The 14,257-nt window shown below is 40.7% G+C and overlaps 1 protein-coding gene and 1 non-coding gene across 3 annotated transcripts in view; both read right to left on the bottom strand.

The window, feature by feature from the left end:
• Positions 1-14,257, bottom strand: part of LOC124550083 (UDP-glycosyltransferase UGT5-like) — a 90,928-nt gene that overhangs the window by 40,730 nt on the left and 35,941 nt on the right. The window contains exons 2-3 of one of the 2 annotated variants that reach the window (XM_047125285.1): positions 2,923-3,154; positions 2,229-2,821 (exon numbers count right to left, since the gene is read on the bottom strand). In XM_047125285.1, coding sequence (XP_046981241.1) covers positions 2,229-2,821; positions 2,923-3,154 — 825 coding nt within the window. The remainder of the gene's footprint in view (positions 1-2,228; positions 2,822-2,922; positions 3,155-14,257) is intronic. The other variant, XM_047125286.1, reaches the window with a different exon arrangement.
• On the bottom strand, positions 10,286-10,359 carry Trnat-ugu. Its single transcript has one exon. It is a non-coding gene; the product is annotated as a tRNA-Thr (tRNA).

The raw sequence follows: 14,257 nt of genomic DNA, 5'->3' as shown, positions 1-14,257 counted from the left end.
GTTGTGGGGTTGTGAACCACTGAGGGCTACAGTGGGATGAAGCCTATCCATCGTTTCTATGTTCCTGATTTAATACAATACAATACACAATTCTTAGCAGTTGTTGGGCTAGATATGGTGAAACGTTAAAAGAAATAAGAAATAAAGAATAAAGAAATAAGAAATAATAAAATACTGTGGTGACAGCTAATAATAACACAAAGAAACAGCCAGATGAAGAGGCTTGGTGTAAGGTAGGAGCCAGAACATATACGTCAGTCATGTGCTGCAACCCTGAGTGCCACTTTGCTGGGTACAGAGGAGGCAACTACCACAAGTGAGTGTAGTGCATGGAGTGATCTGCACTGAATGACATGAGACTAACTAGTCCAGACATTCGCACTTAACTGACAATATTTAAATATGGAAATGGAGAGAAAGTATTATGAACGTGAAAGGTGCACAGAGAAGCATAATATAACAAATCTAATCGATTAATCAACACATTAAAATAAGGAAACAAAATGAACAGATGATAAAACCACTAAATAAAAAAGATAGCTGCTTAAAGAGATGTGGGCAGAATAAAAACTAAATAAATAATAAATTGTGTCAGTTTAAAAGTGAATGGCCTGGCTAGCTGGTCTCATGTCATTCCCATTTGTTCATCCTAAAAGATGGCCATTGTATTGTCACACCGAAGTTCACCAGTTTAGCTTTCTCATTTGCATGCACCACTCTGTGCCCTTTGCTTGCTTGCTCCTTATCTGAACAGATTTTCTTGCATTTTTCTAGAGGGTCACACTTTGCACTGAGTGTCAATAATGCATAAATCTCCCAGTTACACTCACAACTACAAGTGTCCTTTCCTTTTATGAGCAATACCGTACAGTCTGTTGGTGTGACTGGCTCCTGAGTAACATGGAGGGAAACTCAAATTTCAGCCACTTTTACTATTTGTGTTGTTGAGTCTACAACCATTAATTCTTCATATTCTGCAGATTTTTCAAGAAGAAGAACTTTCAAGAATGTAGAATGAGTCAGAGTTACCTACAGCTGTATCAATAAAGGCTGTTTACAATATACTACTACTTGTCATGCAGCTTTATAATGAATTTGTCTGTTCAGTTCTGAGTAACTGTGGGTAAATATATGTCAATTTTTTTGATGTTCCACTATTTAGCGAAGTAAAGTTACTTTAATGTGTACAGTGTCTTCTAATGTGTGCAGTATCACAAAAGAAATAAAATGGAATATTGGTGATTAAATTGAAATTATGCAACTGTGATATATTGAAACTTTTCATTGTGATGGTGTATGGGAACACAGTCATACAATAATTAGAGATTAGGGATAAATTTTTCTCTGATTGCAAGCATGATTTTCAATTTCTTTTTGTAGTGAAGATTGTATTTGGGGCTACCAGTCGCATCCTCAGCTGCACCTGGTATGTATAGACATAAACAGCTTTGCTGACTAGTGAGGAGTAACTTCCCAAATGGTGCTGTTGACGCAGGTTTTACAGTGCACACTACAGTTGGATAGTGATGACAGCAAAATTCATATTCACAGGAATATTGAGCATTATGTCAGGAACGTAGGAATAAGCACCAAGGTTGCCAACTGGGTCACCCAATATAAATGTGTGAGTTTGACACGCAAGTCGCCGAAGTGGCGTCAACTCAAAGGACTTGCACCAGGCGAATGGCCTACCCTACGGGAGGCCCTAGCCACACAGCATTTTATAATGTGAGAGTATTTGGAAACTGATATATAACACTGGCACTATGCTTATGTGCCAGTCCAAGAAAACAATCAGTGTAAATGTCAGCTATAAGGAGATCAAACTTCCAGTCACTAGATGCTATTAGTTCTTGTACTTCTGATGTACTGACAGCAGTCTTACACATTGCAATTCCAAGGACGCTACTGAGGAAAATAAATATATATCTCATATTGATTAGATGTATATATTCCAGATACATCTCTGGAAAGGATTCGTAACCCTGAAATTGCCCATGACATAATAAAAGAAACTGAAGACCATTTCTGCAGTCAGAAGCAAATTTATTCCTAATTTCAACAACTGTGAATATATCATACAATCTATGAAATAATGTTTTAGTTTTGGCATGATATGTTTACCAAATATCTACTTTTATTTTCACCAAACATACAAATATTGCAAAATTAATTCTATCAAATGCAATATGCAAGACTGCTTATCTGGATATTGATCTTATACTCACCTTTGGAAGATCTTTTGAAGGTTTAATATGCATTCCTCCAATCTGAATTGTATTTGGTGTTAGAGGCCTGGGAAGGCCTATGCTTTCATGGTTGTTAATGAGAAACAGTGAAGTGCTTTTCCACAACTTATCAATAGATGGAAAATTGTCAATATTTCTAGAGTATGTCATCATTATTTCTTGTTGGCGTGGAATATAACAGAAGAACCACACTAATTCAACAAGGAGTCCACACACACTGTTTAACATCCGTTGTAAAAAATTCATATTCACAGGAATATTAAGCATTATGTCAGGAATGTAGGAATATGCACCAGGGTTGCCAACTGGATCACCCAATATAAATGTGAGAGTATTTGGAATTTGATATATAATACTGGCATTATGCTTATGTGCCAGTCCAAGAAAACAGTCAGTGTAAACACCAGCTATAAGGAGATCAAACTTCTGGTCACTAGATGTTATTAGTTCTTGTACTTCTGGTGTACTGATAGCAGCCTTACACATTTCAATTCCAAGTATGCTACTGCGGAAAACAAAAATAAGTGGGTTCACTTCACCTAGTTCAAAAAGTGACATGTTTCTCTCTTTATCTGTAAATAATAAAATGAGGCAGTTAATAGGTAATGCTGTACATCAGATATGAGCATTATTCTACTTAAATTATTTTTTATATCAACACTGCTTTACTTACGAAAGCTATCCATTCTGTAGTTTAATTTAATATCTCTTACATTCTTCACAGGTGGAGACTGTGGGAATGGACTAATCACAGTCAAATTATGCCCTCTTTGAGCTAGTTCATGGAGCAATGGTGATAGAAAGACCATGTGACTCTTGCTTGGAACTGTCATCACTGACAGAATGTTAGCTCCCTGTCCCTGTGTGATGACTCCAGCTAGCAAAAGTATACACTGCCAGATGCTCTGTAACAGAGTAGCAAAAATGAAAAAATAAAAGCTTTTTGTAGGTGTTGCACTCACATTTGTCTGTTGTCATAAGTTCATTTAATCACAAATCTGAATATCTCTAGTATCTCATTGAGATGTATTATTACTTAACTTGTTTGAATATGGTGAATAAATCTGCCTATTCTAAATTACTCAATATTAGGCATCATGTCCAGTTCATTGTATTCATAGGTTTTATGACTGTCATTTCTAAAAGATGATGTTTTGGGTGTACACAACAGATAGCAGCCAACACCAACATCAACAAGATGGATAACTATTTACAACAGCAACAACAATAATGACAGATAAAAAATATCAACATAAGAGGCAATTTGAAATCAATTAGAAGTTGATATATGTCTGCAGTTAAACACAACGTTCCACATTTTATAAAACAAATATGGATCAAATTCTTTCACTTTCAGTAGGCATATTTGTCTTACTGAGTGTTGCCTTCTTACATCAGTTTTGTATCACGCACAAAAATAATTCATTTTAAGCATGTTGTATGTCATATTCTTGTAGTAAGAATTCTTCTTAAGCAAAAATTCCTACATGGCAACTACTTGAATGCAGCAACTGCATTTTTCAATTTGACTTCCTTTGGATTGGCATTTACTGCACTAGGAAATGTATTAATAGATGTTTATGACTTTCTTTGTTTTTCTTATGCCCGTAATATTTCATTCACATTGGAAAGGCCCCCTTACTTGCTGCTATTCTGTAGTTACTTGCCATCAACTTTATTAGCATCTAACTGCCATGATAAAAGTCATTGGATAGTGTTAATGGATTGGTATCACTTACTTTGTTGTTGCCACTTTTTGAGATTGATTGGAAAAGAAGACACATACCTTCAAGATAAGTTACACAGTGAGTTCAGAAGGTAAGTTTCTCCTCACTCATAAAGTGTTGACAGCTAAAGAAATGGGAGCCACAAAGTATTTTTCATGTGTAGCATCTGTAATATTTAGGACTGATGTATAAGAGCTGATAAACACTTAAAATTTTAGCAATAGGTATAAAAAACTATGACGGGATTGTGGAAATACAGGGTGACTTAAAGGAGATGAAGAGGGGTGTCAAATGTTGATTTTTCAGAAAAAAAGCCTTTTATTTATACAAAAGCAAAGGTTAACAGCAACATGAAACAGGATAGATTTCCACTCACCACATAGAGGAGGGATTGAGTGGCAGACAGAACATTTAATAGTACATTTAAAAGTAAACTAAGTTACCAGACAGGGTTCTTCTTCAGATGTAGAAAACACACACACACACACACACACACACACACACACACACACACACACACACAAACGACAAACTCTAACTTGCACACACATGTCCACTATCATCTTCAGATGCCTAGGCCTGAGAAAGGCTAACATTTAACACTATAGGAAAAGACCAATTGCTATGTAATGTAAGAAAGACATGTCAAGTTTCAGGCAGTCACAATTGGCCACAACATTCACCAATAAAAGAGAGACACATACATTCACATACACAAGCAAGCACACCTCACACTCACATGACTGCCAACTCCAGCATCTCAAGCCGAAATGCAACTGTCACGTGAGATGCAAGCAGCAATATGGAAGGGGCAGGGAAGGGGAAGGAAGAGTAGTGTATGGGTGGGGAGAGAGACAAGCACCATCTGGTGGAGTGTGCAGGGACTACACTGCCAACAGGCACAGCATCAGGAGGTTGAGGGGCAGGGACATGGGGAAAAAAGGAGCAAGAAAGGAGAGGAGCGGGGAGAGACAGATGAATGCATTGGCCGAGGGCTGCAAATAAACAGGGTGGGAGATGAGAATGGGTAGGAGATGATAAGACAGAGGGGGTGGAAACTTTTGGGTGTAGGGTGTGGAGTCTGGGGAAGTATCTTACTGTAGGTAGAGGGTGGGATAATTACAGGAGTGGAGAATGTGTTGTACAGATAACTCCCATCTGTAAAGTTCAGAAAAACTGTTGGTGGAGGAAAGGATACAGATGGCTCGAGTAGTGAAGCAGCCATTGAAATCAAGTGTGTTATGTTCAGCTGTGTGTTGTGCCATGCAGTGGTCTATGTTGCTCTTGGCCACAGTTTGGTGGTGGCCACTCATCGTGGAGGACAGCTGGTTAGTAGTCACACCAATATAAAAAGCTGTGCAATGATTGCAGCAAAGCTGGTAAATGACATGGCTGCTTTCACAGGTGGCCAGACCCCTGATGGCATAGGATAAACCTGTGACAGGACTGGAGTAGGAATTGTGGGATGGGTAAACTGGCCAGGTTTTACACCTGGGTCTTCCACAGGGATATGCTCTTTGTGGCAATCGGTTGGGATTGGGAGTGAAATAGGGATGGACTAGGGTATGTGGAGGTTGGGTGGTCAATGGAACACGACTTCAGGAGGGGTTGGAAGTATCTTGGGTAGGTACTTCAGTCCTGTTACAGAAAAACATAATACAGAAAAAGGACAAGGAAACTGTAGACAATGACTGGTTCACTATCATGACTAGAAGCATTTGGACTGAACAAAAACTATTAGCATTTTAAATGGACCAAAAGCTCAGCACAAATAACCATACAAAAGATTATATAGCATACTAGCATATGGAATCTACCTGCTCCACAAGCTGAGCAGCTGTGCTGGTAAATACCTCCTACTATATGATTATTTCACTTACTTCCACTCCCACTTGAACTATGGAATATTACTACAGGGTAATTATGCAGGCTTACAACCAGTATTTAAATAGCAAAAGAAAGCTGTCAGGACCACTACAGGTCTTAGCCCTTGTTAATCATGAAGAAACTGTTTTGAGTACCTTGATATAATTTTTGAAATGTGGCACATTTACAGTGATAGTATCGATAGTGTTGAGAGGGCTCTCAACAGTGAGTGTATATGTACATATTGTAGTCAATCAGTTCTGTACTGTGACTGTGCTCAATGTGTAAACAGAGAGGTAAAATGTCTTTAGCTTTCTGTTAATAAATATTCTTAACTTGGAGGCAGTTCACAGCTGTTAAGTAAAAGGAAGATTGTTATTTGGTAAAGTAGTGATCCATTATGAACTAAAAAGAACACTGTTATTCAAAAAGTGCTTAATGAATAGGACATGGTTGATATTGAGATACCAGTGTTTTCTGGAGAAGACTTTGAGAACTGGAAGCAGTGAATGGAAATGTATCTGAAAACAAAGAAATCCTCCGCAGTCACTTCAAGAGCAAACATGAGTATGAGCAATATGGTACTTGGGAAAAAGAAATTTAACTGCACTGAGCTACATATATGCATCAATTTCAAACAAGCAACCAGAATTTGTGAGTGATTAGGAAACTGCTTTTGAGATAATGAAAAGGTTTGATGAATTATACTCCAGAGAACTGACAGCACTGCAATTTATTTGCAGAAACTAGTTGAATAAACTGAAGTTTAGAGACTATAGTGACTTCGACCAGTATCTTGTCCCCTACCTTCCAAATTTCACAGAAGTTCTCCTGCGAACTCTTGAGAACTTCCGTGAATTTTGATGGTAGGAGATGAGGAACTTGTGGAAGTCAAGCTGTGAAGATAGCTTGTGAGTCATGCTTGACTGGCTGGTTTGACAGAACACTTGCCCACAAAGGGCAAAGGTCCTGAGTTTGAGTGTCGGTCCAGCATACAGTTTTAATCTGCCAGGAAGTTTCAGTGAAGAAACTAAATTAGCAGACACTTAAGTGATAGAAAACTATACACTGAGATCCTTGCTGGAATCTTTGTGCTATAGCAGGGACTTAATTGAAATTTTGAAAGAAAAATCTCAGGCAGTTGAATACATTAAAAGTAAAATTAAAATGATGGATTTAAAAAACAAGGATGAAAGTGAAGGTGCATAATCAAATGCATTTTACACTGTGAACCAAACCACTATGAGCTACCAGGAGCAGTTGCATTATGTATTTGACAAACAAGGACATTTCCAGAGGGACTGTCACCAGTCAGGAACAAGCAGAGATTCATGGACATCTTCGAGGAGGCAGTCATGACAGTTGACAACATAGTCAAAATGGACAGGATAGCAGCAGTAACAACTGGTCACATGTTAAAGGTGAGTAGATTGAAGAGGTGGTCATCATCCAGGATGCAGAAGATATCAACAGAACTGATATGCCATGATCAGCTTTGTAATGGAGGTACAACCTACGATAGCATGTAATAATGTTGAGTCAGATAACAATGTACAGATTAACTGGTTATTACTCAGTGGTTGTATAGATCATGTTGTCAATAATGATAGTTATTTTTCTGAGTGCATATATTTACAAGACCAAATGCATGTAAAAACTGTGGATGGTGAAGTTTGACAAGCTGCAAAAGTTGGAAATATGATTAATTATTTTCTTATGATGACATGATTCCAATTCAAATAAAAAAATGTATTTTACATAAAGACATGGGTAGAATTTTGATTACCAATACTAAAGTGACAAAAAAAATAAATAAAATTTTGCCTGCAGACAATTCCTCAAAAGTTTTTGATAAAGACAATAACTTACTTGTGATCACTTTCTAAGGAAATAGGCTGTACAAAATTACAAGTACAATTTATAAGAAAGTTATTAATGTAAATAATATGAGTAATAAGGATAGTATATCAATAAAGGAGAAATGGCATTGTACTCTGGGACATGTAAATTTTAACGATCTGGATACATTATGTAAACATCAGTTACCAGATGGATTGTCAACAAATTTAAAATCAGATTTTATGAAGTGTAAAGTTTGTTTGAAAATAAAATGTGCAATTTACGTTTTGAAAGCAATAGAAGCTTAGAAAAAGAAACCTTAGAGATTATTCAAAATGATCTGAATGGGCCTCATTCAACTCACATTTAGCATGAGGAAAGATTTTTATTGCTGATTATACATTGTCCAGTCATACTAGTGTGTGTGTGTGTGTGTGTGTGTGTGTGTGTGTGTGTGTGTGTGTGTGTGTGGTTTGAGGTTTTCGGGTACTAAACAGCATGGTTGTCAGTGCCCAAATGCATAGAAACAGGAACACATGCGGTGAAGCGAGGAAGACGGACAGCGAACAAGGAGACGGCTAAAAGACACAGACCTGATGCAGTTCCAAATCCTCACATACAGAGGCAAAACAAGAGGAGAAGAGAAGAAACGCACTAAAAAAGGAAAGGAAACACAAGGAAAAGAGAACAGAAATCGAAGTGAAACAAGTAGGTAATTGTGACTGGCGGACCTCTTACCTAAAACCTGGGTGAGCCAGTCACCCAGCAGCACATTAAAACCCTCTCCCTAAAATCCGAGGCAACAAATTGGACAGGACACAAAACCGTAAGACCTTAACTACAATCATTGCGTCATCTTGCAAAATAGAGGGCAAATCCTCCTCCCGCCAGAGTAAAAAACCATGCGTTAAGGGACTGTGCCCGATGCGGAGGCAAGTGAGGACAACCTCATCCCGCCTGCATGACTGGTAGGACGTGCGCCATGGCCGCGTGGTGGCCTTGACCAGATGCAGCTTATTTTCACCGACTGTCAGTCATTCCTCTTCCCATTGACGCATAACACGAAAACGCAAAAGGGAGGTAACAGCATGGAGGGGGACGGCACATTCAACAACGTGAGGGAGGGAACATGCGTCTTTGGCAGCCACATCTGCCAGTTCGTTTCCCCTAATACCCACGTATGTGACCACCTGTCAAAAGCTTGAATAACCACCTCGTGGAGCACCAACCAGTGTGAGACATCTAGGAAGAGAGTCAATGAGGTTCTGGAAGTTACCGACAGGGATGTGGAGCCATGCTGACTCCAGTGCCACGGTGTAAACAGCCCGATTGAGGTGGTCCCACAGATTCTTGATTGGGTTTAGGCCAGGGCGGTTTAGCGGCCAGGGTAGAATGCTAGCCACATCCTGGTGCTCTTTGAAACATGCATGTACACTGCAAGCTGTGTGACATGTTGCACTGTCCTGCTGGTAGATGCCAACATGTCAAGAAAAACAAGCCATAAGTAGGGGTGGACATGATCCCCAAGGATAGATGTGTACTTTTGTTGATTCATTGTGATGAGATCACTCAGGGAATGCCAAAAAATATCCCCTGGGACATAACACTGCCTCCTCCAGCCTGAGCCCTTCTGACAACTGTTGCCGGGTGTTTGCTTTCAGACATTTTGTGCACAAAATGTGAGTCATTTGAGAAGGTCACTCAACACCACTCAGCATACATCCAACTGCAGTACTGGCATGCAAGTGCCAGCCTTTGTCACCAGTGAACAGCATTCAGCTTGGGTGCATCAACCAAGTGCCTGCTGTGGAGGTCCATACGCAGAAATGTGCACTGAACAGTCATTGAGAAGACAATGTAGGTGGCCCCTGGGTTAATCTGGGTGGTCGTTTCCTTAACAGTTATTTGTCTATTTGCTCATACTCATCTCCACAGCCATCATTCAGCCCTGTTATCTATGTCCCATGGTGCACCACAGCTGCCTCACTGGTTTTGGATAGTGCCAATTTGCTATACACAGTATTCTTTAATCATAGCGGCACATGAAAAGTTTACAGACTTATACATTTTGAAAATGCTGCCACCCTTGGCTCAAAAGAAAATGATCATGACATTTTGGACATCAGATAAATCACTCTGTTTCCACATAATGACTATGATTGCACAAAATACATAATCTTAACTGTAGTGACTAAGTGCTGCTAAAACTGAAATGTAACAGACATTTTTACTTAATCTGGCCAAACAGCCCCTGTTAAGATATTCTTCTATAGAGCAGAAGGAGTTGCCTATCAAAAAGTCTTACAAACTCTGTTTAAACCATGCTTTATCTAAAGCCAAGTTGTTAATGGTTGCTGACAATTTGTTGAAAATATGTGTTCCTGAATACTGGATCACTTTTTGGACCAAGGTAAGTCATTTTAGACTATGTATTGATCTATTTGTTGGAAATAGAGATATATTACTTGCAACAAATTTCATGAAGGAATAAATATACTGAGAAGCAGTGGTTTACATCACAAATGATTATATTATAATTAGTCAAAACCCTCAGCTGCCGACAGGTGTTGTTGATATACCTTGATGGGGACAGCTGAAAATGTGCGCCCCGACTGGGGCTCGAACCCAGGATCTCCTGCTTACATGGCAGACACTCTATCCATCTGAGCCACCGAGGACACAGACGAATAGTGCAACTGCAGGGACATATCCCTTGCACGCTTCCCGTGAGACCCACATTCCCAGCTGCCCACAATCTACATACGTAATGTACCTAATAGATATTTGCCCATCCACTCATTACTCGCACACACTAAGGTGATGAATCCCGTAAGAGTTTGGCAACCTGTGAGCATTCGCACAGACGAAGGTCAATGGCTGAGTAGCCTTTTAACTATATATATATGAAGGTAGTAACTATTCTCGAAAGAACAGATACCATTGATGACCGTGCAGCTTCTCTAGAATAAATGATAATTAGTTGAAACCCTCAGCTGCTGACAGGTGTTGTTGATATACCTCGATGGAGACAGCTGAAAATGTGTGCCCCAATTGGGACTCGAACCCGGGATCTCCTGCTTACATGGCAGACACTCTATCCATTTGAGCCACCGAGGACACAGTTGAATAGTGCGACTGCAGGGACTTATACCTTGCATGATTCCTGTCAGACCTACATTCCCAACTGTCCACAATCTACATACATAATGTACCTAATAGATATTTGCCCCTCACGCACCTGTCTTGCCTATGTCTGCAGACATGCACATTCACTTGACAGCTGCTAATGGCTCTCCTGTTGCTGTTAAGGGATTCCAGACACATACTCAAGACCCTGGCTATGCTACACACTTCACATGGTCGTCCACCATTTCCAGTGTTACGGAGATGGTCCTGAGTGCTGATTTCCTATGGGCCTTTTGCCTTATGCCCTTACTGCATGCAAACAAACTCTTCTACATGCCTCCTGATCACACTGCTGACAGTACACGCACTTCAGCCACCTCACTGCCCCAATGCGATGATGCCAACAATCCTTCACCCTCGGACAAGCCCATGCAGTGGTACATAAACAGTGTGTGGACTGCACTGACCACTTACTACACATCTGTCAACAGAATAAGGACACGCAAAAGACACTTATTTGCGTCTGACAGTACAATGTGTCCTTGCACAGCCACATCCAAACAGTGCAGGCAGAAATTGCAGAGGCTTGATCGCCCCTTGAGCACCTCCATTCCACACCTATCACCTACACTTACGGACCTGCACCTGTTACTTGACACCTCACATCACTTGATGCAGCCACCCCTATCTCACCATTTACCAAGGTCAGTAAATCACTTGCTGCTTATTCTGTGCCTGCTCCTTTGCACCTTGTGTCATTGGTGCTGCTCTTGTAGTCCTGCTGTTCACCTCCCCCAAGCCTGCACTCATGTCAGACAATCCCTGCCATGCTGCATATGTGCCTGCACAGTATGCTGCTTCCTGCCCCATGCTGCGCCTATGCAGAATGGCCTCACCCACACTGTGCCATCGCCTTTACAGTATGCTGCTGTCCATGCCCAACCAGCGCCTGCACCCATTGTGTGCCTGTCGCACTGCAACTGATCCTATACAGTTCGTTGACCACGCCATGCATGTAAATGCACCAGCCTCACCCGGGCGGTCCAGCTCCAGTCTGCGACTGCAATCTGACACTGCCACCTGCCAGGCTGAGCTAGCACCTGCTTGCAGCACTGCCTGCCACCCTGCATCTCAGCTTCCCCAGCTCACTGAACATGCCATGCCTATGCAGACTACCATCTTGCTTGGACAATCTGGCTCCATCCTATAGCTGATGTCCAACTTCATTTCTGCTGCTCAGGACAGACTTCCAAGTGGCCCACACTGGCAAACTCTCAACCAGTGCATCTCAGTCTCATGGTTACAGACAAGGAGCTGGTAGTCACAGGGGGCCATGATGACTGCACCATCTCACCTGAGTCCCTGGTACACCATTTCTGGGAAGTTCTCACCTTACCTGATAATGTCAATCCTGCAACTTTGCATTTGCATTTCACTGTTAATGGCTGCCTGACCATCTTCACTATATGCCTACCCTCTCTGGACAGTAAGCTCATGGACCCACCCAATGCACATGTACCAGAGGTACCTCCCCCTCCCATGCTCACCCGCAGGAGCTGTGCCATCCATGCACCCACTCATTTCCATGAATATCATCTCTACACCTTGCACCAGACTCCCCCACCAGTGCTTCTGCTCTCCCCCCCGGCCCTCCACACACACACCAGTCATGATCTCCACACTGTGGTCTGCACTAGCAGTGAAAGGGGGGGGGGGGGGGGAGCGGTGGGCACTCTGTGGGTATGTTTGTGTTGATGGTCAGAGAGTGTTATGTCACATATTCTTGTATGTATCGTGTTTCTATAAAATAAAGTGTATTGTGCATTCTGTACCACTGTGTTGTCTATCATTTCCTATCACTATGCACTGGAGTTCCACAAGTCCTTTGGAGAACAGATACGCCCCTGCATGAATATTAAGAACTCACATGACAAGCCAGTACAAAGCAAGGAAGGTAAGGCTGAAAGGCAGAAGAATTATGTAGAAGGAATTTTGAAATGAAATGAACTCTAAGGCGATGTTATAGAATGGGGAAGAACAGGTGGGGGTTGAGATACTCATGAGAAGAATCTGACACAGCGCAGAAAGACCGAAGTCAAAACAAGGTCTCTGCAACAGATGACATTCCCTCAGAATCCTTAGGAGAACAGACAGTTTCAAAATTATTCCACCTGCTGTGAAAAATGAATGAGAGGCACCATCAGACTTCAAATGAAATGTAATAATTTCAGTGCCAAAGCAGCCAGATACTGATTGATGTGAATATTACCAAAATATCAGTTTAATATAACTTGGTTGTGAAATGCCAATACAAGTTCTTTACAGAAGGATGGAAAACTGATGGAAGTCGACACCAGAGAGGGCAGGTGTGGTTTCTGGAAAAATGTAGAGCCACAAAAGGCAAGAAGGGAGTGAGACTGGAATACAAATATCAACTGACTGGAAGAACAGTGTCTTGCAAGTAGGTTATAAAATGAACATTGGCAAATATAAAAAAGGTAATTGAATGCATCCATATTCAATCAGACAGTGCTGAGATAATTAGTTTAGAATTTTCAACATAAAATAGAAGATGATTGTTGTTATTTGGAGAGCAATATAATTTACAAAGGCTTAGTTTGAGAGGATATAAGATGTACACCGTTAATAGCGAGAAAAGCATTTCCGAAAAAGAGATATAAATGTAAATTTTAGGAAGTACAGGGTGTACATAGATTCTGGGAACACTTTCAATTATTTATTGCACAAGAACCAAACATCGTACAGATATCATACATGTGTCATTTTGAAGATAAACCCTGAAAGTTTTCTTCATGTATACCACCACAGTGTAGTTTGGTAATCTGCTGATAGTCAGCGCTAGTCGCAAACATGGCGAGCTTAGGTGCAATGGATCAGCTGTGCTACAGAAAGGAACAGCTGTTTCATGAAATGGCCTCCCCGATCACCAGATCTCACACCATGTGACTTTTTCTGTGGGGACACATTAAAGATCTGGTGTATGTACCGCCTCTACCACGTGATGTAGCAGAGCTCCAGGAGAGAATATGGGAAGTGACTGCCACAGTCAACAATGCCATGCTGGGATGGGTATGGCACTAATTCAATTACCATATTGACGTCTGCTGGGTCACTCATGGTTTGCATATTGAATGTTCGTTAAAAAAAACTTTCAGAGCTTCTCTTCAAAATGCAATATGTATGACATCTGTACAATGTTTAGTTCTTGTGCAATAAATAATTGAAAGTGTTCCTGGACTTTATGTACACCCTGTATTTTCTGAATGTATTTATCTGCAGAATAGCCTTGTATGGAAGTGAAACAAGAACAATACACAGTTCAAACAAGAAGACAATAGACGTGTAGGGAATTCTTTCTTCACTGACCTTGCATACATAAACCTGTGGTACACTAGTACGTACAGGTATTAATATTAACAGGGAAAAAGG

Source organism: Schistocerca americana, chromosome 1 (assembly GCF_021461395.2).
Source record: "Schistocerca americana isolate TAMUIC-IGC-003095 chromosome 1, iqSchAmer2.1, whole genome shotgun sequence".
Lineage (NCBI taxonomy): Eukaryota > Metazoa > Arthropoda > Insecta > Orthoptera > Acrididae > Schistocerca > Schistocerca americana.
Note: the sequence above shows the minus strand (reverse complement) of the source record. Positions and strands in the feature narration are given on the sequence as shown.